The sequence below is a fragment of the Paroedura picta genome, chromosome 14 (assembly GCF_049243985.1).
Source record: "Paroedura picta isolate Pp20150507F chromosome 14, Ppicta_v3.0, whole genome shotgun sequence".
Taxonomy (NCBI): domain Eukaryota; kingdom Metazoa; phylum Chordata; class Lepidosauria; order Squamata; family Gekkonidae; genus Paroedura; species Paroedura picta.
Window position 1 is genome coordinate 18,087,974 of NC_135382.1, and position 25,181 is coordinate 18,113,154.

General features: G+C 47.4%; 1 protein-coding gene across 1 annotated transcript; it reads left to right on the forward strand.

The window, feature by feature from the left end:
• Positions 1 to 1,561: 1,561 nt before the first annotated feature.
• Positions 1,562 to 24,625, forward strand: NOBOX (NOBOX oogenesis homeobox). Its single transcript, XM_077310576.1, has 9 exons — positions 1,562 to 1,813; positions 3,740 to 4,486; positions 6,485 to 6,591; positions 8,307 to 8,419; positions 10,015 to 10,148; positions 18,237 to 18,510; positions 20,129 to 20,472; positions 21,617 to 21,964; positions 22,770 to 24,625. Exons 1-9 carry the CDS (start codon positions 1,768 to 1,770, stop codon positions 22,793 to 22,795), a joined length of 2,139 nt encoding a protein of 712 aa, XP_077166691.1. The 5' UTR covers positions 1,562 to 1,767; the 3' UTR covers positions 22,796 to 24,625.
• The last annotated feature ends 556 nt before the right edge of the window (positions 24,626 to 25,181 follow it).

The window sequence follows — 25,181 nt, forward strand, 5'->3', positions numbered from 1 at the left end:
AAAGGGGGCAGGAAAAAGCAAGAGATTATGGGGGCTTTCAGAGAAGAGGAAAAATAGTGGGGGAGGGGACATGAGATGCACCACAGCAAGTCATTGTGGGCCCCCACTGGTCTTACTAGAATTTCATACTTTTAAACTTATATGAGTACCTAGGCAAGTCAGTCAGATACATAATGGTTCCACAGTTTACCTTAACAGGTGGCTACGCTTAAGTTATGCTACATACCTTCTTCCTTGCGTTGCTTTGACTCAGCAAGTGAAACATTTCTCCTACCAGGGTCAGCAGTTGCTCTCTGGGCAACATTTCCCAGCCCAATATTCAGGAGGCTATTGTTCTTGAGTTCAATTTGGAGGCATGTTTTAATCTTAACCTTCCCAAGGACACACACTTTCCTGATCCAATCCTTGAAGAACAGTAAGCTGCCTCCTCCGAGCAGCTGTGATGCTCCTGCAATCCCATCTCACCTGTCAGTGATGCTATGAGTGGATGTTGGCCAGTCTGCACTGGGGGGGAGAGGCTGCCCTCAAATGCCAACCCTGGTGGAGACACACAAATTGGGTTCTTTGAGATCACACCCTTCAGAGCAGGGGTAGTCAAACTGGGGCCCTCCAGATGTCCATGGACTACAATTCCCAGAAGCCCCTGCCAGCATTCGCTATCCCGCATTCGCTGGCAGGGGCTCCTGGGAATTGTAGTCCATGGACATCTGAATGGCCGCAGTTTGATTGCCCCTGCTTCAGAGTGTTAGGTAAAGTGTCCCCTGGCAATTACTGGTTCAGCTGGAGCTTGGGCCAGCTAGTTCCTTTTCTGCATGAATTTGGTAGTTTGTAGGTGGTATGTGAATGGAAGTCCACCAAGGAAGAGCAGGGCCACCATGCAGAGGAAGGCTAAGGCAGGCCACCTTTGACCTTCTTAGGGTCCCGATGAGTCAGCTGCGACTGGAAAGAACACCTTTGCCTTGGCACACAAGGCCTCTTCCAACAGCCTTAGCTTACACCTAAAGGAAAATCTAATATCATAAGGACAATCCTTAAATAGAAGGAAAACTGCATACAGATTCATAGTACATTGCCAGAGCACGGCTGCAATTCTATCAACAGAGCAAAGCAAACATCCCATGCTTACTCCAGAGGAAACACACATTACGACAGGCTGGATGACTTTCCAGAAAGTCAGTCACCACAGAATACAGGAGCCCTTACTTCTGAGTAGACCAGATCAGGCTTGCAACCGGAGACTCATTCTAACATAGAGGGGTTGGGGATCTCCCCAAATTAAAACAGAGCATCTAAACGGGGGGGGGGGGGGAGTAAAAGGTGGCCAAAACGGTGGTTCTCCAGATGTCCCTGGACTACAGCTACCCGCCAGCGTGGAGAACCACAGCTTGGCCATCCCTGCATAGCATTACACCTCCCCAGGTCCCTCCCCAAAGCCTCCAGGAATGTCCCAACCTGGAGTTGGCAGCTCCTACAAAGTTCAGGCCGGGCTACGCCTCTGCGGAGCCTCCACCTGGGCGCAGGGTCGCGCATCAGCGGCTCCCCCCTCCCCCGGAAAGGCGAAACCTTGGAGGGTGCAAAAGGCGAAGGGCTTTGGGACGCCGGCTCGCGGCCGCCCGCCCGTCCCCCGCAGGTGGGCTTGATGAGGCCGGCGCCTCCGCCACCCCCTCCTCCTTTCTCCTGGCGCCGCCTCGCCTCGCCCCGCCGCAGCCTCCGCTCGCGAGGACCTTACAAAGCTGCCCCGGCTCGCCGCCCGCGCCCTGGAAGGCCATGGAGCTGCGCGCCAGGCACGAGCCGCCGCCTCTCGAGGACCTGGGTAAAAAGCTGGGCGCCACGGCAGGCGGGGCGGCGGGGAAGGGAGCCTCACCTGCTCGCTGCAGGCGAATGGCCGAGATGGGCTTCAGCCGTCCCCGCTAACAAGCCTTTAATTTGCCCCCCTAATTGCCCCGAGCCTGGCGCCGCATAATTAGGCCCTTCGTCCAGAGCCGGGCCGCCCCTTTGGCGCTGCACTCTGGGGTGGGAGAAGACGGCCGGGAGGCTCTCGCCCCCTCCTCTCCTGGTTGCCAGCTTTGGGTCGGGAAACACTTGAGACTTTTAGGGTGGAGTTGGGAGTGGGCGAGATTTGGGGGCAGGGGGAGGCCGCAGTGGAGTGTGATACTATGGAGGCCCCTCTCCAAAGCAGCCATTTTTCCTCTTCTCTATCACCTGGAGATGGGTTAGAATTCTAGGGGATCCCCAGGCTTCACCTGAGGACTAGCATCTCTCTCTTTCTCTCCCACCCCCCTCCCCGCTTGGCTGGGTAGCTCCTTTCAAGGGGGGGGGGTGGAGAACAAGTTGCTTGAAAACCCCACATGCTTGGGGAGGGAGTCCTTTAACCTCATTTGCACACCTTGGCTCACCTGTGACTACTTCCCAGTAACCTCAGCAGCCCTTGAGCTGCCGTTTAGTTTTTCTGCAGTCCTTTGGTTGCTCCCTCAGTTGCATTAAGGTGGAAGTTTTCTGCACAGCTGTGTGTTGGCAGCATCACTAGGCTTTGGGGCAGACCTGTATGGGGCTCAAGCCGGTGCAAGAAAATAGGGCTTTTGCTGGAAAGCAGGTAAAAGAAAGGCTGGTGGGCAAAAGGAAAGAGCTTTGCCCCTTCTGCTAACTGGCTTGCAAACAAGCACACACACACAGCCCCAAATGTTTCTTCCCCGCAATTTGCAATGAAACTTTGTTTTAGCCACAAGCCACTTAAAATGCCTGTGCTAACAGATCTGATACTATGATGGAGCGGCTGCTTTGGAACATCTATCCCAGCAAGGACTCTCTTTTCCATCCTCTGAGAAACCTGTTTTGTTTTTAAGGCGCTCTGGGACAGTCAGAGCCTCTTGTGGCGCAGAGTGTTAAGGCAGCAGTCATGCTGTCTGAAGCTGTCTGCCCATGAGGCTGGGAGTTCAATCCCAGCAGCCGGCTCAAGGTTGACTCAGCCTTCCATCCTTCCGAGGTCGGTAAAATGAGTACCCAGCTTGCTGGGGGGTAAATGGTAATGACTGGGGAAGGCACTGGCAAACCACCCCGTATTGAGTCTGCCATGAAAACGCTAGAGGGCGTCGCCCCAAGGGTCAGACATGACTCGGTGCTTGCACAGGGGATACCTTTGCCTTAACCTTTGGGACAGTCAGCCGTGATCTGAATTTTCATGTCAGGAAGTTTACAGGCTCTTTAAGGATGCTTCAGTCCAATGGTTAGACGGAGTACATTTAAGGCTGATTCTTGTGTTAGAGTAATGAATTAATTTGTTAAAGGCGCCTAAAGCCAACTGACCACCAAGGGACACCTTGTTTGGACTAGGTAATTGGGAATAGCTCTTTCTCCCCCTGGTTTTCCCAGTAGCAACTGAGCTTCGTTTGATACTCTTAACCACGGAGTGTCTAATCGCAGCTGGAGGGAGGGAGGGATTTCTGCTGGGAAAATGACACAAGGAGAAAGGTTTACCTGTGCCATGTCTCCAGTCCAAATCTAGGGAACCCACAACCGGAAATCCTTTTGTTGCTCTCTGACATCATACCAAGTGGTGCCCTAAAGGTGCATCAAGTACATGTGTTCACATCCATCCTACACTCTGCTGGACCTTTCTTTGCTCTCCTCCCTCTGCAGTTGAGATTGAAGGCAGGAGCCAAATGCTTTTCCTTTCTTTTGAAAGGATCAGGTATGTTGATGACCTAACAATTTTTTTTTTTGGGGGGGGGTTGCCTTCCAGTGTGCAGAGAAAAAAATGAGGAGCGAGAAGGAAACGGACAGAGGGAGTCTCTGTTGTGTACGGAACAATTTGTTCAGGATGGGACCCCTGCCAAGGAGGCCAGCACCAGAACCGGCTTGTTGTCCGTCTTCCATACTGTGATCATAGAAGATGAGTTTGGGAAGATCCTGGAAACGAAAAGGGATCCAGATGTTGTAAAAGAAGAGGAAGGGAGTGGAAGCTATTATATAGACCAGGTCTCTAGATCGCCTACCTCACAGCCATCAGGTTTGGGTTGTCAGGATTTCACCACTACATGGAGGCTAGTGCCAAATTACTTCAGTGACGTGGACTCTGTTCCCCCAGTTCCGGCCACCGAGCCGGCCCACGGCCTTCACACCCAACCAGAGTCACAAGGCCGAGCCCAGAAAAACTCCCTTAATATTACAGAAAGGGAAACCAAGAAGAAGAGAAACGGTAGCATTCTCACAATGTGCTCCCCCAAAGGATCTTCTGCAGCTCTGGGGGACAGGCCTGCGCCAGAGCAGATGAAAGACGTGAATCAAAACTTCCGTTTGAGCCATGCCAAGCGCAGGTCATCTAGATGCACAGCGGTTGTCAGCACAAGTCAACAGACCTGCAAGCTTTCTTCACTCCAGATTTCCAGAGGCAATGAGGATCAGACCAAGGAGATAGAAGGCCCACCAGAATGCCCAGAAGGGTCTGTGCCACCTGCTCGGAAAAAGACACGCACATATTACAGCGCAGGTAGGGGGTTATGAGTGGACACTTCCTTTGCCATGCATATGGCTGTCTGCCCTGAGCCTTAGGGAAGGGCGGTATATAAATATAATAAATCAATCAGTAAATAAATTAGTTCCAGGGGCAGCTGTTGAAAGCTGGCTCTTTACAGTGACAGAGAAAAGCGAAGGAGTTGTATGTAACCTCTGTTTATTTAGCAAGGTGAACTTTAAGCCTGGCGGAATTGGCCAGAACAACAGGGGTAGTCAAACTGCGGCCCTCCTGATGTCCATGGACTACAATTCCCACGAGCCCTTGCCAGAGAATGCTGGTAGGGGCTCATGGGAATTGTAGTCCATGAACATCTAGAGGGCCACAGTTTAACTACCCTTGAATAGACAGTGTCTGTTGTTTCCCAAAAAGTCAGCAGCTATTTGGGATGTTAGATGTGCAAATGTGAGGTCCTGAAAAACTAGAATAAGATAGTAACTTTTTAAATGGTTTACTTGCTCAAAATATTTTCTAGGATGTATGCAGTGAAATAAATACAGTAGGGGAGTATAATTCCAAAGTGGCATAGATATTTATTTACTGGGTTTCGCATTCTTCTCTTTTGCAGTCTGTAAGGGAAACTGATCTGTGTTTGAAATTTTTGTTTTGTTTGTTTGATTTCATTTACAGCCATCTTTGTCACTGATAATCCCCATAGATTACAAAAATGTACCCGGTCAAGAAGGGTTGTAATGTGAAAGAGCTGAGAACCATTTAAGCTCACACCGACTACTTCAGTGACTCCATCCAGGCACCTCATTCTCTGTCGTCCCCTTCTTCTTTTGCCCTCAACCGCTCCCAGCATTAGGCTCTTCTCCAGGGAGTCCTTCCTTCTCATGAGGTGGCCAAAGTATTTGAGTTTCATCTTCAGGATCTGGCCTTCTAAAGAGCAGCCAGGGCTGATCTCCTCTAGGACTGACTGGTTTGTTCGCCTTGCAGTCCAAGGGACTCGCAAGAGTCTTCTCCAGCACCAGAGTTCAAAAGCCTCAATTTGATGCTTGGCCTTCCTTATGGTCCAACTTTTGCAGCCATACATTGCAACTGGGAATACCATAGCCTTGACTAGACGCACTTTTGTTGGCAGGATGATGTCTCTGCTTTTTAGGATGCAGTCTAGATTTGCCATAGCTTTCCTCCCCAGGAGCAAGCATCTTTTAATTTCTTTGCTGCAGTTCCCATCTACAGTGATGTAATAAATGTAAAATAAATAAATAAATAAATAAAGGTGCCAGAAGCCGTTTGCTGCTCTCTTCCCCACGTATTAATTGTATTAGTAATTTTGCTGATAGAAATCTGGCCACACAATCCGATGCAGAGTTACTTCAATCTCAGCCCACTAAAATCGACAGCCTGGAGTGAGGATTTCATTGTATAAATTTCATAAATATACTTATTTCACAAATATGCCTAATAGCACAATTTTATATTTTGAGGTTAAGATGTTACCGGTGGTTGCTAAAATAAGTTGACATTTCATAAGAAAATATTTACTGCACATATTTCAGCCCTCCCCCTTCCCGTTGCCTCTGCAGTTCTAGGAATATTTATTTATTTATAATTGTTTTTATTAACCACCCTATCCCATGAGACTCGGAGCGATTTACAATAGATGTAAAATATATGAAATATAGATTCAGATAAATACATTGTGATAATATTAAAACAGTCATTATTCAATTGCCCGCTTTGTTATCATACGAGAGAAGGAGGAGGCTCATAATATTATCTGTGAAGTTTGTTGGTGGATTCTGACATCTCCATCCATCGTAAATTTGTTGTTAATTATTGAACAAGCAAGAGGGGAATATTATAGTTACACTTATAAGGTGAACCAGCATGCAAATATTCAACTTTTTTTCTTTTGGTAGACTCCTTTCATTTTGCTTTTTCTGATTCTCTTTGGTTTTTAGAATCATAGGGTTTTCTATGCTTTTCTTTCTCACCTCCTTCTGTTTAATGGTGCCTCTCCTGCAGAACAGCTAGACGAGCTGGAAAAAATGTTCCAAGAAGACCATTATCCCGACAGCGAGAAGCGCAAGGAAATTGCTGCTAGTGTAGGTGTGACACCACAGCGCGTCATGGTGAGTGTTGCTTGGCTCAAGTGGTACCCATTGCCAGAAGTTTTACCTGTTCCATTACAATCCAGCATTTGCTTGCCTCTCTGTGCCTTAAGGCAGGGGTAGTCAACCTGTGGTCCTCCAGATGTTCATGGACTACAATTCCCATGAGCCCCTGCCAGCGTTTGCTGGCAGGGGCTCATGGGAATTGTAGTCCATGAACATCTGGAGGACCACAGGTTGACTACCCCTGCCTTAAGGCGACCACAACCTTACTGGCAACTGGCAGGGTGTAGGGGCGACTTACCACTAGACGCCTAAGCACTGGAAATGTCACCACATGGCCGGTACCACCGGTGACTCTTTAGTGTTCTCCAGTGTGGGATTTGCTTCACATCCCAGGAAATTGTGCAAGACCATTGCCCAGTAGGGTTGGTGGCTTATGGGTGATTTCACACCTCCAAATACTGGAGGGCCTGGAGAACAGGTAAGCTGCACACTGGGGTGGGAGATCCCTTCCATAACACCCCCTCGCCCTTTTCTGCAGGCTCTGCATGCTCATTGCTGGACCCAGCCAGCTGTCCGGAGAAGAGTAAACTGGCCCCAGAGAAGAGAGGGCAAAGCCACCGCCCTGGCAGCCCCTGGGGAAAAGAGCAGGCTGGCTAGAAAAGGGTGGTAGATATTATTTTAATTCTTTCTTCAAGGCCAGCTTGGTCTCTCACTCCCTTGCCTGACCTCTTGCGCATCACATTGAGGAGAGCTGGGCGGGGGTGGGGGGGGCATAGGGTTCCACGGTATACCCAAAGAACACAGAAATTATAACTCTTAACATTTATCTAAAAGTTTTGCCGTTTTTAAAAATTAAGTACTGACAGTTATAATTTCTGTGTGCTTTGGGTACTCTCTGGGATCCTATGATTTCCCCCACTATTTTTTAACCTTATTTCTAAGTGTACCCCCCCTCTCTTGTGCTCACGCTGAGGAGAGAGGAGGTAGGCAGAGAAGAAACTCCTTCCGGACAGGTAAGGGCTGAATAAGGTTCAGCAGTGCTAAGGAGATGCAGCCCTGTATACTCAGAGGTAGGCTGTTGATTTAGAACATTGTGTGTCAGTGTTTGCCCTGACCTTGGGTGGTTCAGGCTAGCCCAATCCCATCAGCTCTTGGAAGCTAAGCAAGATCAGCCCTGGTTAGTATTTGGGTGGGAGATCACCAAGGAAATCCAAGCCACTTCTGAACATTTATTACCTTGAAATCCCCCTTCTGAGATCCCAAGTCATCCGTGGTTTGACTACATGCTCCGTCCCTATGCCTGTGTTTGATGGGGTGGCTTGCAGCTCTCTAGACTGGTGATAAATATGAATGTGGCTCTTTGTGAGCTGTAAACCAATTACCACTGCTTTAGGTGAAAAGCACAACCCCTGGGAATTTAGTCCCACTTGGATGGGGGTGGGTTGGGTGGAATTGTTACAAGCAGAAATGTGGAACCAGCAGAAGTGGATAAAGAAGATGAACAAACAAAAGGATTTTAAATGAGCAAACAAGTAATGTTGCGTACCATCCTCTTGATGACAGGCTTGAAATATAGTGGAAGGTCTGCCCTGATGTCATAATCTCCATTCTCTTACAAACAGCAGTTGGGGTGTTTGCAGGGTAATAAAAGAGAGGTGGAGGGTGCAGACAGAATGTGTGTGCATTGCTTTCTCTTTTTCATTTAACCCCCTTTTCTCTCCTTGTATTAGGTCTGGTTCCAGAATCGCAGAGCAAAATGGAGAAAAATAGAAAAGCTGACAGTGAAAGTCCCCAAGAAGTGCCCGTCGATTTTGTCAGTAGGCCCTCAAGAGGGCGGACCAAGGTGAGACGTCTCCATCTCAGGTTGGAGACAGGTTTAGGGGAACTGAAAGTGGCTATTGCTGCCCCTGTAAACAGGTGTTTCTTTTGTTTGACCTATCTGACGTGTTTTCTTGAAAGGTACAAAACCTGGCAAAGCTGTTTATTGGAACCAGCAGCAAGACTGTGGGCCATTTCCCACGGCTTAAAAATAGCACAATGGTTGCTAATTGAAAACGCTACTAATTTGGCATTACCCACGACGTCGTAGACAATCTGCAACACTCCTGAAACCGATCAGCAATAAGCGCTTCGTTTTAGCGCTTTCAGGGGAATCCAGAAAAGTGGATTCACCCTCCGGATAGCGATACACTCCTGCAACCAATCTGCAACACTAGCGCTAAAGACCTGTGCGTTACCATTGTTGCTGGTTCTTCAAAGTCCCTCCCCCTGGCTCTCTTCTCTGAGCTTCCGGCGAAGCGATCGCCATTTTTTTTTCTCGGAGCGAGCGGGGATAAACGCACCGGCGAGCCTCTTTCTGTTTAGAGGCTTCCCTGGCTTCATTCCTTTACCTTTAGTCACTAAGCACAAACCACTTAAAAGCCCGTTTGCTGAAATAAAGTCCCTTTATTTTTACACATAAATTCAGCCGAAAATCGAGCCCGTGAGAAGGGGGGGGGGAATTTTTTTTTATCACTCGAGGCAGCGTGCAAACGATCATACAATCAAACGACAGCTCACATTAGGCAGCTGGATGGGTCTCTCCGTAGCAACGAATCTACACAGATTCGTTGCTATGGGTCTGTTTTTTTTTTAAAAAACCTTTCTTAAAGGGAAAGCGGCTGTTTGGGAGCATGCTAACGGCTGCCCATTGGCTGCTTGACGGCCAGGGGCGGGACGAGCTTGGCAATAGCGCTTCCTTTCTAGCGATTTCTGCCGAGACCGGAAGCCTGTGGGAAACGCTAAAAAACGCAACTGATTCCACTACAAAGCCAGGTGTGCAAAACGACGAATTCCACTATTTTAAATGGCGATTTTTCATTCCGCAAACAATTTGCAACAAAGATCCCTGTGCGAAAAGGCCCCAAGAAAATGCACCAGAGGATGCAACTAGGGATGGACACAAATAAAACTTTATGATTAATTTTGCCCTGTATTTGGTTCGTGAACCAAAGCCTGTGACAAGTTTATCGTCATGGGCTTTCAAGGTAGTTTATGGGGTTTGGGCCGGCTCCTGGCCAGAGCAGAAAGCAGGAGTTTAAAGGGACTCTGAGTCCCTTTAAACCATTGCTTTCTGTTCCAGCCACAGAATCAACTGTGGCTTTCTTGTGTAGTTTCAGGCTTTCTTGTGTAGTCTCTTTAAATTTAAACTGCTCTGTGTGGCTCAGCTGTTTAAAGGGGCTTTCAGCTGTTTCTGAAGCATTCTGAAATCTGTTTTAAGAAATTAAACTTTGCCAGAAGACAGTTGGTAGGAATTCCCAAAAGAAAGGAGAGGAAGGTTTTGTGTTAGCATACTTCAGGTATTCCTGGTGTAAGGAATGTAACAGGGAGCTGAATGGCCACCCCAGGAAGCTTTTCCTTTTGTTTCATGCTGAATGTGGTGTTTCATTTTGCTTCCAGCATATGTCTGCTGCCTGTGCCCCCCCTCCCTGATGTGGTACACAGTCACCCTGCTGCCCTCCAGATGGATTCTGCACCTCCGGTCTTTTCTAGAGTGCTCTGCAGCCAGCCTGATTCTCTAGCCTCTACAACAGGTGAGACTTGCATGTCCCCTAGACTGATGGTTTGAATATGGTGACTCCTTGCTATTGAAGTTCTGCTTTGCTTTCTTTATTTCTTCCCTTCCCTGTGTCTACTACAGTAAGGGGCATTGGAGGCACCATGCAAAACCAAATTTGGCTGCAAACCGTACCCAGGGCAGAGGCAGCAGCCAGCTAGACTTATCATTTGCCTGCTTCAGGTGGCAGTCTCCCAGTAATTTGGCTTTCCCACCTTCCCTTCCCTTCCCTTCCATCCAGGCCAGCAGGAGAATGTGGGGAGAGGAAGTGATGTCACAAGGTGTCTGGAAGCCATTTCCTGGTGAAAACCTAAATGTGACATCAGTGCATCAGGTGACGTTCTGGAACCCCCTCCCCTCCAACTGTATGGAGATGGATTTCCAGAGCATTGTTTGACGCACTAACATCACACCTGGGTTTCATCCATTAATGCATCGTAATATGCCCTTCCACTCCTTGCCCTGCCTCCAGAGCTCCCAGGGGCTCCAAGCAGGATCTTGCCAACCCTAATCCAGCATGATAGATGCATATCCTTCGCCTTCATTTTATCTGAATCACATTTCACCTTTTTCAAAGGTATAATTGCCAAACACCTATTAAGGAGAGCCAGTGGGGCGTTCTGGTTAAAAGTGGCAGCCTCTAATCTGGCAACCAGGTTTCATTTCCCCACTCTTCCATATGAAGCCAGCTGAGTGACCGTGAGCTAGTCAGTTCTCTCAGAGCTCTCTCAGCCTCACCTCCCTCACAGGGTGCCTGTTGTAGGGAGAGGAAGGGAAGGCGATTGCTTTGAGAGTCCCTCAGGTAATGAAAAAATGAGTATAAACAGTAAGCAGAAAAAATTAATCTGTGAATTGACCCACTGTCACCTGAGACCTTGTCAGATCTCAAAAGCGAAAGAGGGTTGGCCCTGAGTAGCAGTTGGATGGGTGACCACCAAGGTGGTCCAGGGCTGCTACACAGCGACTGGTCATGGCAATCCACCTCTGGAAACACCCTGGGATGTATGAATTACCTTTTAAAATGTATTTTCCCCTCCTCAGGATTAAATATTTGGGAGCAGGGAGGAGCTGGTGTCTTCATTTTGCTTTTGTTTGAGTTTCTTTTTGAACGACAAGACCAGGTGCCGGCCTTCCAATTGCCAAGACAGCAGAATAGGAGGGAAGGAATGGCTTCCTGGATCCACTAACGGCTGTTGAGGAGCAGAGCTTGGAAGTTCAAAGTGGGAGTGGGAGCCCCATGGTGCTCTCTGGCATGGAGGAAAGATCAGTTCCAGGACAAACAAAAGATTTGCTCTGTAGACCTGCCATTCTTGGGACCCCACCAATCTGCAGTGTTTCAGAAGTGAAACATGGTAGGATTTACCTCAGAAAAAGTAAGTGAAGCTCGTGACAGATCACAGTTCTGTCTTGCAATAATCCAGAATTCTGTAAAAAGATTTAGAAGGTTCACTTAGAAACAAGGCTAGCTCTATCAGTTCAGGTGAGAAATGGAGAGCCAAAAACTGCCACCGGTGATATCCTGATTCTATTCTTCCCTTGTCCATATTTCAGAGTCCATGTTAAAGAATATAGTTGTCTTGCAAAACAAGATGAGTTATCAGTGGGTAGAGAAACAATTAGGGTTGCCCAAAACCTGCAGAAGAAGCACTCTGTCCCTTTTCTAGAAGCTTTTACTGTGTGGATGGGCCACTGAAACTTTTTGTAGTGTAGAAATAAATCGCACCACCTGATGAATAATGCCCCACTATGCCTTTGTTCAAAGGAAAGGATATTTTTTCCAAAACCTAAGGCAGTGTCCGCACAATATTCTGGCTGGGATTTTTCAGACCTTTAAAGACCTAATGAGAAGGCAGAAAGGTTTTTTTCTTTGCGTTTTTGTTCTTGCTCGCCCCCAACCTTCGAAGTTGGGCTAAAGCTATTTCAGAGTTCTCCAGAACTGAAAAGCAACTGGCTGAAGTTGGTGGATTCCAAAGGTCTTCCCTAAAAGGAATGTATATCTGGCAAAATTTGATTTGCAGCCTGTATATCAAGCCTTGAAACTCCTTTTTTTCATTTTTGCTGTAATGGCTACGACTGCCAGTAAGCTGTGCTCTTGTTCCGGCTTTCCACACACTTCCTATGATCTATTTTGTAGGGTGTGAAGCCTTTCAGAATTTCTTTCCCTCAGTATTTTCTAGCTCTCCCTGGCTTGAACAGCCCGATCTGTCCTCCTCCCCAACTTTTGGCTTTCCCCGCTAGAGCATTTTCAACATTCCCCAGACAGGTTGGTAGAGCATCTGCTTGGCTTGCAGAAAGTTCCAAGTTCCATCCTCAGCATCTCCAGCTGAAAGGACCAGGCAGTGGGTGATGTGAAAGTCTTGAGCACCTGGAAAGCCACTACCTGTCTGAAAAGACGTTCCTGTCCTTGACAAACCAATGGCCTGATTCAGTATAAGTAACAAGTGAGATTGTAGTGTGAAGAGACAAGAAATAAACATTCACTGTCAAAAATATCGCTCTGCTTTTATATAATTCAGGGGTAGTCAAACTGTGGCCCTCCAGATGTCCATGGACTACAGTTCCCATGGCTGGCAGGGGCTCATGAGAATTGTAGTCCATGGAATTATAATTGCTCAAGATTGCATGTGGTTCTTACAGATGGAATTATCTCAGAGGTCACAGTGCTACAATAACGTAAATGTAGGAAGACCCTGGCCAATCAGCATCTAGATTCAAGCCTGTTTTGTGATCATTCCTCTTCAGGGTTTCTTATTATATTTTCCTGAAGTCAACTATAACAATTGCAACTTGGAATTGTCACCCTGATGAATGGGATTTAAGTGTTCGATAACATTGTAAACTCGGCTTTTAAAACTCATTTTGCGTAAATAACTCTGGCTGTAAGAGGAACAAAACAGTTTTAGTTTTTTACTGATCTAGTATGCAGTCTTCTCATTGGATACTGGCCAGCAAACTGTTATTTAAAAGGTTCCTCTTGTTAATTTCATACTGTTCTGTGTTTGTGTAGCTAACACAGAGTTGCAGATCACCGTGACCTTAACTGAAATGACAATTAGTACGTTTTACGTATTTTGATTGTAGAAAACGTTATTCCAATACCTTTATTAATAGAAATTAAATGTCTTAGTAGAAACCTAGAATCCTTCAAAAGTTTTGTGACTACAGAAAAGTCTTACAGAAGTCATTCCATGGCCAGCTGACTGATTATGGTGAAAGTCGGATCTGATTAATAGATCTCTAATATTCTTGGCTTTCCTGAATCCAGTAAGCGGCAGCAGAACCAGGACAATGTACTAGTGCTCAGCAGCAGAACCCTGTGCCGTTGTGGCAAATGCAGACTCAACAGGATCACAATCCAAGTTGCGGGGGGGGGGGGGGGGCAAGTGATGAGAACCAGTGCAGTAGTGCCCAGCAGTGAGGAAAAGGACTTGAGATAGAAGACAAACCAAGAGCCTAAACCAAAAGCCCCTCCAGACTCACCAGACCAAAAACAGAAAAGAGAAAAGGAGAGGAAACAAGCCACAACGCCTCCCTCCCCCCAACTCCCCAAAAAAAGAGAAAAAGAAGGGGGGAAGAAAATTTATGTAATAGATTAAAAAAAAACAAGCAGAACTCACACACAGACCCCCCCAAAAGAACCAAAACCCAAGTTTTAAGCAAACTCCAGAGAACCAAAGCAGAAGGAAGGAACCCCTTGGCCTCCCCACCCTACCACAGGCCCAAACAACAAAACTCCAGAAAAATAACTGCAAATCACAAAACCAGGTGGAACTGAAACCTAATAATAATTTTTAAAAGGCACAATGTCCTTGCCCTCACCACCACCACCCCCCACACACACACACAGCCACCAAGCCTAAACAAGTAACAAAAACTCCAAATTACAAAACCGGAAGAACTAAAACCTAACCAAAGGCAGCCAAAAATAACAGGCCCGAGGCCCTCTGTCTCCCCTCCCTTCTACAACCTACCACCCACCAAGCCCAAAGAACAATAAGAAAGAAGAAAACTTTCAAACCAGTCACTGTCTTCACTTTCCTCCAAGCAGGCAGGATCTGATCCCAAGTCCACAGCAGAGAGACTCTCAGCAGTTGAAGCCAAAGGCAGTGTGTACTTTCCAGGCCTCTCAGCAATGGAGTCTAGCTCGGCCCATGCTTTTATGTTCTTTGCCCGTGGACAGAAGAATTTCATAAAAGAGCAAACTTCTGTGATTGACGAAAGAGCAGTGGTCCCCCTAACTTGAATTTGACTTGCCAGATTTCTGCTGCTCCTTTCCCCTGCCCTCCTGTTTCCTGGGAAAGCAAAGTAGTTACTTCGTTGGACTTCACATTTGAAGCCTTGTGATTTGCAAAGCTGCAATGCAAAGTCATTTGCAAAAGCATCTCGATGATTGGATCTGACTCCTTCCAAGGTGCTTTCGGGGCTGCGGAGATGCTTCTTTCTCCTCCCTCGTGTTGCCCTGGAAACCAGAGCCAAAGGTGGGAAAGAGCCCTAAAGCAGTGGTCCCCAACCTTTTTATCACCGGGGACCACTCAACGCCGGGGACCACTCAATGCCTTTTACTGAGGCCCGGTAGGGGGAATAGTTTACTCCTCTACTCTCAACCACTGCCCTAACGCTCTCTGATCGCTATGGTAATGTTTAAACATCCCTTCAAAATAAGATACAGACATGCCACAACAATGAACATAAGGAACATTTTATTTTCATGGAAATTTTAACTCATGACAATGACAAATCAATGGGAACCCTGAGCTTGTTTCTCTGCAACGAGATAGTCCCATCTGGGAGTGATGGGAGACAATGACACCCAAAGTGTGTTGTAAAGGGCCGGGGGGGGGGAAGGCGTCCTTCGTAGCCCACCTCCAATTAGTCGATGGACCACATGTGGTCCGGGGCCCACAGGTTGGGGATCGCTACACTAAGGTATTTTTCAGGGATTTTTTTGCAGTTTGGAGACATCCAAATTTACTCCCCTGGTAACTTTGTTGGTCATTTCTCATCCAAGTACTAGCCAAGGCCGACCCCGGTTAGCATCCGAGATCTGACTAGCTTGGACCATCCATTCATTTCTAACTGCCATTAAACCAGGACGGGTAGCAATCTGGCTCCTTACGACTAGCATGTGTTCTTCCTTCATTTCTTTGGACTCAGGGCCTTTTCACGCCAAGTTCTGGCTCCAGCTTTGCTTCTTAAGCTGAGCCTAAGGGAACGGCGGTATAAAAATTTAATAATAATTAATTAACTGTGCTGGTCCTCCGCCCTTACACAGAGTTGTTGTGCTCTCACTTTTGTGGTGCCCTGAAAACACAAGTAAAAATTTGGGGGCAGGGAAACAGTGGCCATCAAAGAATACTGTGTAAGGTAGGGGGGCAATAAATGCAGTTAAGAAGATGATGTGTAAAAGCCTCCAAGTTTTTCTGGCTAGAAATAGTCTTAATCACTATTAAGCCTAAATTTTGTTACCTCCTTCCCCCCCCCCCCCACTGGCCCTGCATTCTGATTTTTGTGGCCAGTCACTCATTCTCAACCCATAGGGCCAAATCATATGATATATATGACATGTCAACACATGGATGTCTATGGTTGCCAACCTCCAGGTGGTGACTGGAGATTGCCTGGTATTATAACTTATCTCCAGGCAACAGAGATGAATTCACCTGGAGATAATGGCCACTCTGGAAGGCGGAAATTATACCTTACTGAAATCCCTCCCTTCCCCAAACCCCATCCTCTTCAGTCTTGACCCCCAATATCTCCAGGTATTTCCTAACCCAAAGCCATGAGCTGACTTGTAGTTGCAATTAGGATCACATTTAAAACCTTGTGTTTTTCCATCCAGCTCTAGTTGCTGGAATGGGGGTTTCTGGCTTCCTTCCTGTGCCTTTATTGCCAGTTGAAATGGTGCTGGGAAGCCTGCAGAGGGAGCCCCCATCCCTCCCTCCCAGAGGCTCATAGCTTGGGACCGTTCTAGTTGAAAGAGGATATTGGCAGTGGAATGGCTGGGCTCCTTGCATTACAGCCAGGGGGGCACGACAACAAGCCCAGAAAGAGATTAACTGGCACAGTGGAGCACAGAGAAGCATCGATCTGCTCAAGCACAAAAAGCTTTTAGAGCACTATTCCAAGTATATTTTGGCTTGACTGAGGCGCCCTTGGCACAATCCCTCCTTGCCCGTAGTTCATTCCTCCCTAATAGTGGAGATCCTGGGAACATCAGCATCTAACTAATGAAGTTTTTCTCTTTCACTTGACTCTGTTCTTGTATGGTTGGCATCGTGGTGCTCTTAGTTGGGTAGCTAGATCACTTCCTTCCCACCCCAAGCATTCCCTTCCTTTCATTGCCTGGAAGAACTCCCTCTTCCACACCTCCACCAGAAAGCTTGCCTCTGGGTTCCTCTCTTTTGCTCTCCCCTTGGTGGTGGAAAGTGCTGTCAATTAGTTACGGTGACCCCATAGGACAGCAGCCCCCCAGATGTCCATGGACTACAATTCCCATGAGCCCCTGCCTTGAAAACCCAATGGCAGGGGTAGTCAAACTGGAAAGCCGCAGTTTGAATACCCCTGCCATAGGGTTTTCAAGGCAAGACAAGTTCAGAGGTGGTTTGCCATTGTTTAATATTCCTTGGAGGTCTCCCATCCAGACCGACCCTGCTTAGCTTCCTAGATCTGTTGAGATTGGCTGGCCTGGGGAAATCATATCCTTTGTGCCCTATTATTGGCCTGGGGAAATCATATCCTTTGTGCCCTATTATTGGCACAAAGGATATGATGGTGGGTGGTGGTGGGGAGAACCTCGAGATGTCCTAAATGCTCTTTAGGACTCCTTAGGATGTCTCTTCTCTTTTCCCTCAAGGATGAAAGTTGCGGTTCGTATCATAGGAACCATTTCTGTGCTCGTGTCGGTGTAGTCTCATTGGAGTTAGATAGCTATAATAGCATAAATGCTCTAGTTCCCTGGTGGGTGGGGAGTCATCCCTCTGAGGCAGCTCTCTGTCGGAGCAAAGTGTGATGCAAGCTCCCCTGCACCTGGTCCAATACGATGGCATCAGAGCCAACAGTATATTCAGGGGTAGTCAAACTGCGGGCCTCCAGATGTCCATGGACTACAATTCCCATGAGCCCCTGGAGGGTCGCAGTTTGACTACCCCTGGGTATGTCAAGGAGGTGTTTCCCGCTGCTTCAGTTCTGTGACCAAGCAACCCTGATATGACTTCTCTCAAGGGGCCATGTGCATTGCTCAATGGCTCTACTATGGTGTATTTATAAAATTAGGCCTGCGGTGGAAGGAACTGACATAGAGAATTGTGTTCTCCCGTTCCCCAGAATACTAGAACTCAAAGGGATTCCAGCGAAGCTGATGGGCAGTAGATTCAGGACGGGCAAAAGGAAATAATTTCTTCACACAGAGAGTGATTAAAATGGGGAATTCGCTGCCAGGGGATATTGTGATGGCCACAGGAATAAACAGTTTGGACAGGGGATTAGACAGAGAGATGTGCAAATCAGCCTCTGAATTCCAGAGCCAGGAGGCAACATCAGGGGAAGGTCTCCGCCTCTAATGTTCCGTTGTTGGCCTTCAAGAGGAAAAGTGTGAGTCGATATGCTGGATCCTGTGTGAGGGGAGACAGGAATAGATGGACCACTAGTCTGTTCTTAAGTTCTTATTAGGGGAAGGCCTCAGCCTCTATGCCCTGTTGTTGGCTCTCCAGAGGAGCTATGTGGTCACGGTGTGAGACAAGATTCTAGACTAAATGTGGCCACTGTGTGAGAACAGATGCTGGGCTTGATGGACCACTGGTCTGATCCAGCAGGCCTCTTCTTAAGCTCAAGAGGAGCGGCAGACATTCAGAGATCCTTGATGGACATGGTTGTGTTATTTAGGGGGTTGCAAACTGTTCTCATATTTGCACTTTGTGCTCTTAGGTGCACACCTAGAAGACCTTTGTAGAACTGTTCTTTCATGCTTTCCTCTTGAAGCCCGTTCCCTCCCCTATAGCAGGGAGCTCTTGGATTTGTTTACCTTTTATAAGTGACACTCTCCTTTTTCTACCCTCTCTGGCAGTTACCTCAGTTACTGACATCACCACCTCGAGTGAACCCGCCCCATCAAAGGGTGTACCCCAGGGCTCCTTTGGTCCGGTTGCAGAAGAAACCTTTCCTGCCATGCCAAGCCCTCCTCCGATCCAAAGAGCTAGCCTCTCACTCAACGTGGCCTTCAATCCAAACAACCACATCATTCCACTGATGCTAGACACACCCAGCAGTGAGTACACCCCTCCACCAAGCCAAGAAAGTCAGTCTGGTGAAGTCTTCACTTACAACATCCAAAGCCAAAGGTAGGAGCACCACCCATCCTTTTATTCTGCACAGGAGACGTGGGACAGAGGAGGGGACCTATTGGGAATGAAAAGGGAAGGCATGCAAGAGCCTTCTCAACAGCGCTCTTGCCTAGGTGCTTTTCAATCACCACCGACACCCCCAGCTGGTTCAATGGCTGCTTCATCCTCTAGCCAGTTCATACAAGCTTCACAGTACATCTTTGCCCTACACGTTTGAAAAACATGTCTTGTTCATGGGTCTACCAGATGTCCAAGGTGGGGGAAAGTCCTGTCAAGTCACAGCTGATTCACAGCAACCCCATGCAGTGTATAAGAACATAAGAGAAGCCATGTGTGGTCAGGTGCTATCAGGAGGTCCACCAGAACTCCAGAATGCTTCCCACTGTGGCCACCCAGGCACCAAGAATACAGAGCATCACTGCCCTTGTCAGAATGTACCGTCTCTACATCATGATTCTCGAGGCAAGAGATATTCAGAGATAGTTTTCCATTGACTGCCTCTGTATAGTGACCTTTGATTTCCTTGGTAGTCTTAACTACTAAACAGGGATGATCCTACCTAGTACATCCAAGTACTAAACACAAATGTGCTTAGCTTCTGAGAACTGATGAGTTTGTGCTATCCAGGTCAGAGTCCTGAAGTCTGTGCATGGGCCCAATTCTTGTAGACAAAGAGTTGGTTCTTATATACAACTTTTCTCTACCTGAAGGAGTCTCAAAGCGGCTTACATTTGCCTTCCCTTTCCTCTCTCCACAGCAGACACCCTGTGAAGTGGGTGAGGCTGAGAGAGCCCTGATCTTACTGCTCAATCACCCAGGTCACCCAGCTTGGCTGCATGTGGGGGAGCGTGGAATCAAACCCGGCTCACCAGATTTGAAGTCTGCACTCCTAATCACTACACCAAGTTGGCTCTGGTAGGAGCTGCCCTCTCTTGTGTAGGATCTGCCCTATAAAACCCAAGGCACAGAAATTCCAACTGCATTCCCCCTAGAGGTTTCCTGCCTTTGGACCACCCTTCCCTTTGAGCTTTGCCAAAGTTTTAGCATCTTCTGGCATCGATATTTGAGCCAGCATACAATGGTTGAGTTCCTTAAGAAGATTCCTAGGCTGCCTCTTCGGAGTCCTGCTGGAGGCAACTCACCGAACAAGACGAATGTAAACTCAAACCATTGGACTTGTGTTAGCAGCCCTAAGAGGCCAGCCAGAGTGATCTCATCAGGGTTCAGAAGCTAAGCAGGGTCGGCACTTACGGGAGACCACCAAGGAAAACAGGTGCTATTATGCAGAGGTGGTAGATGGCACACCACCTCTGCTCACTTCTCGCCTTGGAAACCTCATGAAATCAGAGTTCATGATGGTCTGCCCTGAATTGGACTTGGTGGCACACTTCACCCTTAACAAAAAACATGCCATCAGACTTTTAAAAATCTAATAAAACTTTATAATCAATACCTTATAGAGTGGTTTGTGTGCGTGCAATCTACTTTATTGTTGTCTACAACCTTCTGTGAATATTCTAAAAGGACTGTTGCCCATCCTCGTCCTTCATAGACTGATTTGGCCATGACTCTAAACAACAAACCTGTGAATGATTTCTCTCTTCCTTCACTCCAGTATCTCCTCTCCGATGCGCTGTTCGTACTCTGAGCAGCTGGAGCCTACAGCCAACCTGGAGACCCCATATTATCACCCCAGTAGCCAGGCTGGGCCCTTCCAGCTCAGCCAGTACCCCCAGCCCCAGATGTCTCAAGTGCACCATTTTCCGGTCCACCTGACCAGCAGCATCTTGCCTAGTGTTCGCCTCACTCCGGCTACACCCGGTAAATCCGGCACGACTTTTTTCTCTCTGCCTACCAACGGCGGGCTCATGGCCTATCAAACTGCGGAGACCACTCAAGGGTATCTACAGAACCACATAGGGGGACAGCTCTTGATACAGCAAACCGCTGGGAATTCTGGTGAGTAGTTCCTTAGTATTGTCCAGGGCTGCTGAAATCCGTATATGAAGGAAGATCACATTCAGCAAGACCATGAATGGCCACAAACAGGAAAGCGGATGCAAAATATTGCATGTGGTTGGTCAACGTGGCGATTCTCATGCAGCACATAGTCATCCAGTTGTCTTTGAATGGAACTTTAAAAACAGGGGAAATAATCGCATAGTTTTTGATCACCGAAAGGCTTTAAGACAGACACCAGCTTGGTTTGTTATCTGCACCAGCTGTGCCCAGGAGATAATTCCCTTTTGCATTATACCAGAGAGCGCCATTCCAAAGAATTGCCTCCCAATTTGTATAGTCCCTCCTTGAATTCCATTTCATGGTCATGTTGTAGAGTGGCAAACCTATGGGACAGGGGTAGTCAAACTGCGGCCCTCCAGATGTCCATGGACTACAATTCCCAGGAGCCCCTGCCAGCGAATGCTGGCAGGGGCTTCTGGGAATTGTAGTCCATGGACATCTGGAGGGCCGCAGTTTGACTACCCCTGCTATGGGATATGGGCTATGTCCAAGTTATATCCTAGAATTTCAAGCTGTGCCCTGGAAAGAGAGTATGTGTTTGGGTGTCCATATAAACAAATTATTTTACATACCATGGCATTCTTTTGGGTTGATGCTGTGCTCTGTTTAAAGACTGCAACTGAGACTTAAATCAGTTGCTGACATGAAAAATGCTTAAGCCCTATTCAAGCATCATCTTTACTTACTTATTTCATTTAGATACCGCCCCTCTCAAACCAGCCCTTGTGGGTTTATTATATGCATGCTGCACACCGTCCCAAAGATGCCTGGTTTCCACTTTCTATGGACAGGGCAACGCATACATCTTCCAGCTTCAGTACATGAAAACAGAAGCGCAGATTCCTGTGCATGTGCCCTTGCGCATTCTGAAGCTGGAAAACACATGCATTGCCTTGCTACCTAAAAATACCTGTCCCAGAAATATGTGTAGTAAGAGGATCCCATGCAGTGTGCTCTCCCAATATGCAAAGCAGGAGTGCCCAAACTGGAACCCTTGCAAAGAAATCCCTTGGTGATTCATACTGTGAAAAGAGATTCTTCGCCTTCTGTCTTCCTTCCTTCGCGTCTGTTCTTCTTCCAGGCTACATCCCAACATTTCAGGCTGTGCCCTGGAACGAGTTTTACTTGCCAGGACCTCCGCTCTCCAACCAGCCGTGCCCACAGATGCAGTTGTCCAGCCCAGGGGAAGGATGCTACCCTGCAGAGCAGGCGCCAGGTGGTCAGAACCCAAACATGCCTCCCGGTTCCTCTCTGCTCCAGCTGCCCAGAGCAACAGCACCAGGCACTACCATTGTGCTCTCGGCAAAGCAAATGGCTCCTGCAGATGCAGATTCAATCCCGGAGCAGTTGACTCGAGTAGACCACCTGGTGGTACCTGAAAGGGACTCCACGGCTGACAGCTTACCCCAAGAGGAACAAAACATGGCTGGTGAGTGACAAGACGATGGCACCAGCTCCCTGAACAACCCCTGTCTGAAATGTTGCTGCTTAGGCATCAGATTTCCCTAGGCAGGGCTGGCATCATATGCTGCGGAGGTGTAGCTGCCAGGGCCCAGGGCTTCTGGTGGGACCTTGGACCATTTGCCTCCCTTGCTGCCCAAGCAGCCTTCCCACACCTACTTGCTTGTGAGCACTCTGCTGTCCTTGCCCCCTACCCAGCATGTCAGGGAATGGGCACATGGGCAGTGCAGGCATCTGGGAGTGCAGATGGTCAGAGGGCTTGTGAAGAGGTGGGCGAACGACATGCGGAAAGGGAGGCATTTGAGGGGGAAGGCAGAGGGGTGGAGCTGTCCCTGTCCCTAGGAAGCACTGAGGAGGCTGTGGACACCCACTATATCTCTCACGACTTTGGAATGGGTACAGCGCCCTGCTCAGGATATCAGATTTGGGGCAGGCGGTGGTACCTCTGGGCCGGAGAGAAGAGATTTAAAAATTTGATTATATTTTAGTTAAATTTGTTGCTTAAAAGAAGGACCATGACCAGTGATCAAAGGAGGTGGTGCTAAAAACAGAAGGGGAACAGCTACAGGACCAAGGCAAACACTGATAAGTTCTCTTCCTTCACTATTCCATCACATCTGACTTTTTCAGGGAGAAGCAAAAGACAGTAGATTTGAATTCCTGTCAGGCAAGGACAGTCCTATTGGCGTAGCTTTACTGCTGTGGTTGACTTGCAAGTCTCTCTTCCCCATATAACTATCATGGCTCACTGACCTTTATCTTCATCTTCTCAGATTTCTCTGAAGACAGCAAGAACTGACTGGGCTGCCTCATACAAAGATGGCGGGTAGAGATAATCAAAGAGTATAACAATGATGATAAAGTTATATTCTTTTAATAAACCTTCTCTTGGAGTGAAACAGAAGGGGCGGGGACTGTAACCTGTCCATTGGAGCAGCTGTACAGACTTGGGGGGGGGTGTACTTGTTTACAAGACTGGTTCTGTTCGTTATTTATTTATTTCTTTAAGTTATAAGTTCCCTGCTGAAGAAAAGAAGCAATGACAGTCAGTCAATAACCCAATTCCCGTTCTGTTGTTTTGTGCTTAAGGAGTCTTTTTGTTTGTTTGTTTGTTTAGCTTAATAAATCCAGAATTCATTTAGTCGCTTGAGAAGGTTACAAAGTTGTAACTATGGGTTGTATCCAGCCAACCAAGAATGAATCTGTGCTTCTAGAATATAACTCTGACACTGTACTTGGGGTTGAGGAGACCTCCCCCTACCCCCTTCAAGAATCAACACTGGCCATTGTTTGAGGGTCTAGGGTAGAAGTACTTTTTCAACAGTGGAAAATGGGTATTGGATGCAGCTCTACATGTATGGCTTTCAAAGACTTAGTTTTAAGAGGTCCACTTCTACCGTGGCAACATGACCCATTTTAGTTTTTAGCCAACTTCATGGGACGTTAGTGAGGCAGGGGCTGGTATGGAATTCTAGGATACTGTGATGCAGAAAACAGAGGTGGCAGCTAATACCTCTCTTTCTCATGTTCCTTTTCTCCTCTAGGGCAGGGGTGGCTGTCCAGATGTCAATGGACTACAATTCCCATGAGCTGATGGCGAGAGTTCTTGGGAATTGTAGTCCATGGATATCTGGAGAGCCACCCCTGATCTAGGGTTACCAGTTTCAAGGGATGATGTAGCTCTTGTAAGTTGAACCATTATGTAGAAGGGCTTTCAAGTAGATACAGCCTTTCTCAACCTGTACTGAAATGTCTACAGAGGTGTTTGAGATACAGGAGCCCTCTCCTCCTTTCTACCTAGTCATCATATATTAAGGGGGGAAAAAAGTAATTCAAAAGCACAGAGCTAGATAAGAATTGTGTAGTCCAAAATCTATCATCCTACGAAGTTGTCTTCAAGGCGTCCTCATACATTTCCATTGATAGACTTCCTTGGTTGCAGTGGCTGATTGGAATGCCTAGTTAACAGTGCAGTCCTAAGTGGACTTACATGCTTCTAAATGCATTGAAGTCTGTGGGCTTAAAAGGGAGTGACTCCGCATAGGATTGCTCTGTGAGTAACTGGACTAAGCTTAGCCAGTGGAATCCATTGCTGAGCTGTGATTTGAAGGACAGTTATTTATATCCAAACATCACACATTTTTCTCATCAGTTAGACCAGGGGTAGTCAAACTGTGGTCCTCCAGATGTCCATGAACTACAATTCCCAGGAGCCCCCTGCCAGCAAATGCTGGCAGGGGCTCATGGGAACTGCAGTCCATGGACATCTGGAGGGCTGTAGTTTGACTACCCCTGAGTTAGACAGCTGACTTGATGTCACTATAGGGGCTGGCTCTAAATAGATGCAGGATAAAGATGCTAAGGGGTAGGAAATAGCACAGATGTGATACCCGAGACCCTCAAAATCAAAAAACCAGAAGAGAGCTGGCCCTAGATGGCCCACTGCTACAAGCGGGTAGTCCCAAGAACATTTCAGAAGCCATTGACCAATCTGAATGTTGTGGAGACAGTAGGAAGTAAAGAATCCACTGCTGGTTCAATCTGTACACACGTATGCTGCTTGTTTGTTTTGATAAGATTTGCAGTTATTACTTTTGCGTTCATTTGCATTTAATAGCCTGATTTCTATCAAGAGGTTTTTTTTTCATGTTTTACTTGATTAAAAATCAAAAACATTGGTTAAATTCCTTTGACTGAGCTTTCTCCTTGCAGTACCCTGAACCTTTGAAGTGGACCTTTGAAGTGGTCGAATAACTAATTGCACTCTCCTATGGTTGGCAAGTTGGGAATAATATGACCACAAGGGGAACCCAGTGGTTGTAGCGCTGACACCACCATAGTAAGTTGGCATCCTATGCTCAATCAATAGAGAAAAATAGGTCTAACACACGAACCCCAATCTTGAGGAACTGATGAGGGTGTAGCAATTGCCCTGAAGTCCATAGTAACATCACTAACCAAGGAGAGCGTGCTGGTGATGAGGTCCCCATGCCAGCCATATGTGGAAGCAGCCAAGTGATGCTGGTGTACCACCATGACATCATGGTGATCTTACCCACCCACCAAAGAAGGGAAGGAGCAAAGGCAGCTCAGCGCCCTCAAGTGTATGGAGGACTGTGGTGTGCTCTGTAGGCTCCCTAAGGTGGACAAAAACACCCATCTGAGGGAGGGATTTGAATCACACC

What these genes read in the sequence shown, in the direction of transcription:
- NOBOX (XM_077310576.1), top strand. Translation starts at nt 1,768, where the DNA reads ATGGAGCTGCGCGCCAGGCACGAGCCGCCGCCTCTCGAGGACCTGG. An exon ending in GCCGCCTCTCGAGGACCTGG is followed by an intron (nt 1,814 to 3,739) that starts GTAAAAAGCTGG and finishes GTTGCCTTCCAG; the next exon opens with TGTGCAGAGAAAAAAATGAG. An exon ending in ACGCACATATTACAGCGCAG is followed by an intron (nt 4,487 to 6,484) that starts GTAGGGGGTTAT and finishes CCTCTCCTGCAG; the next exon opens with AACAGCTAGACGAGCTGGAA.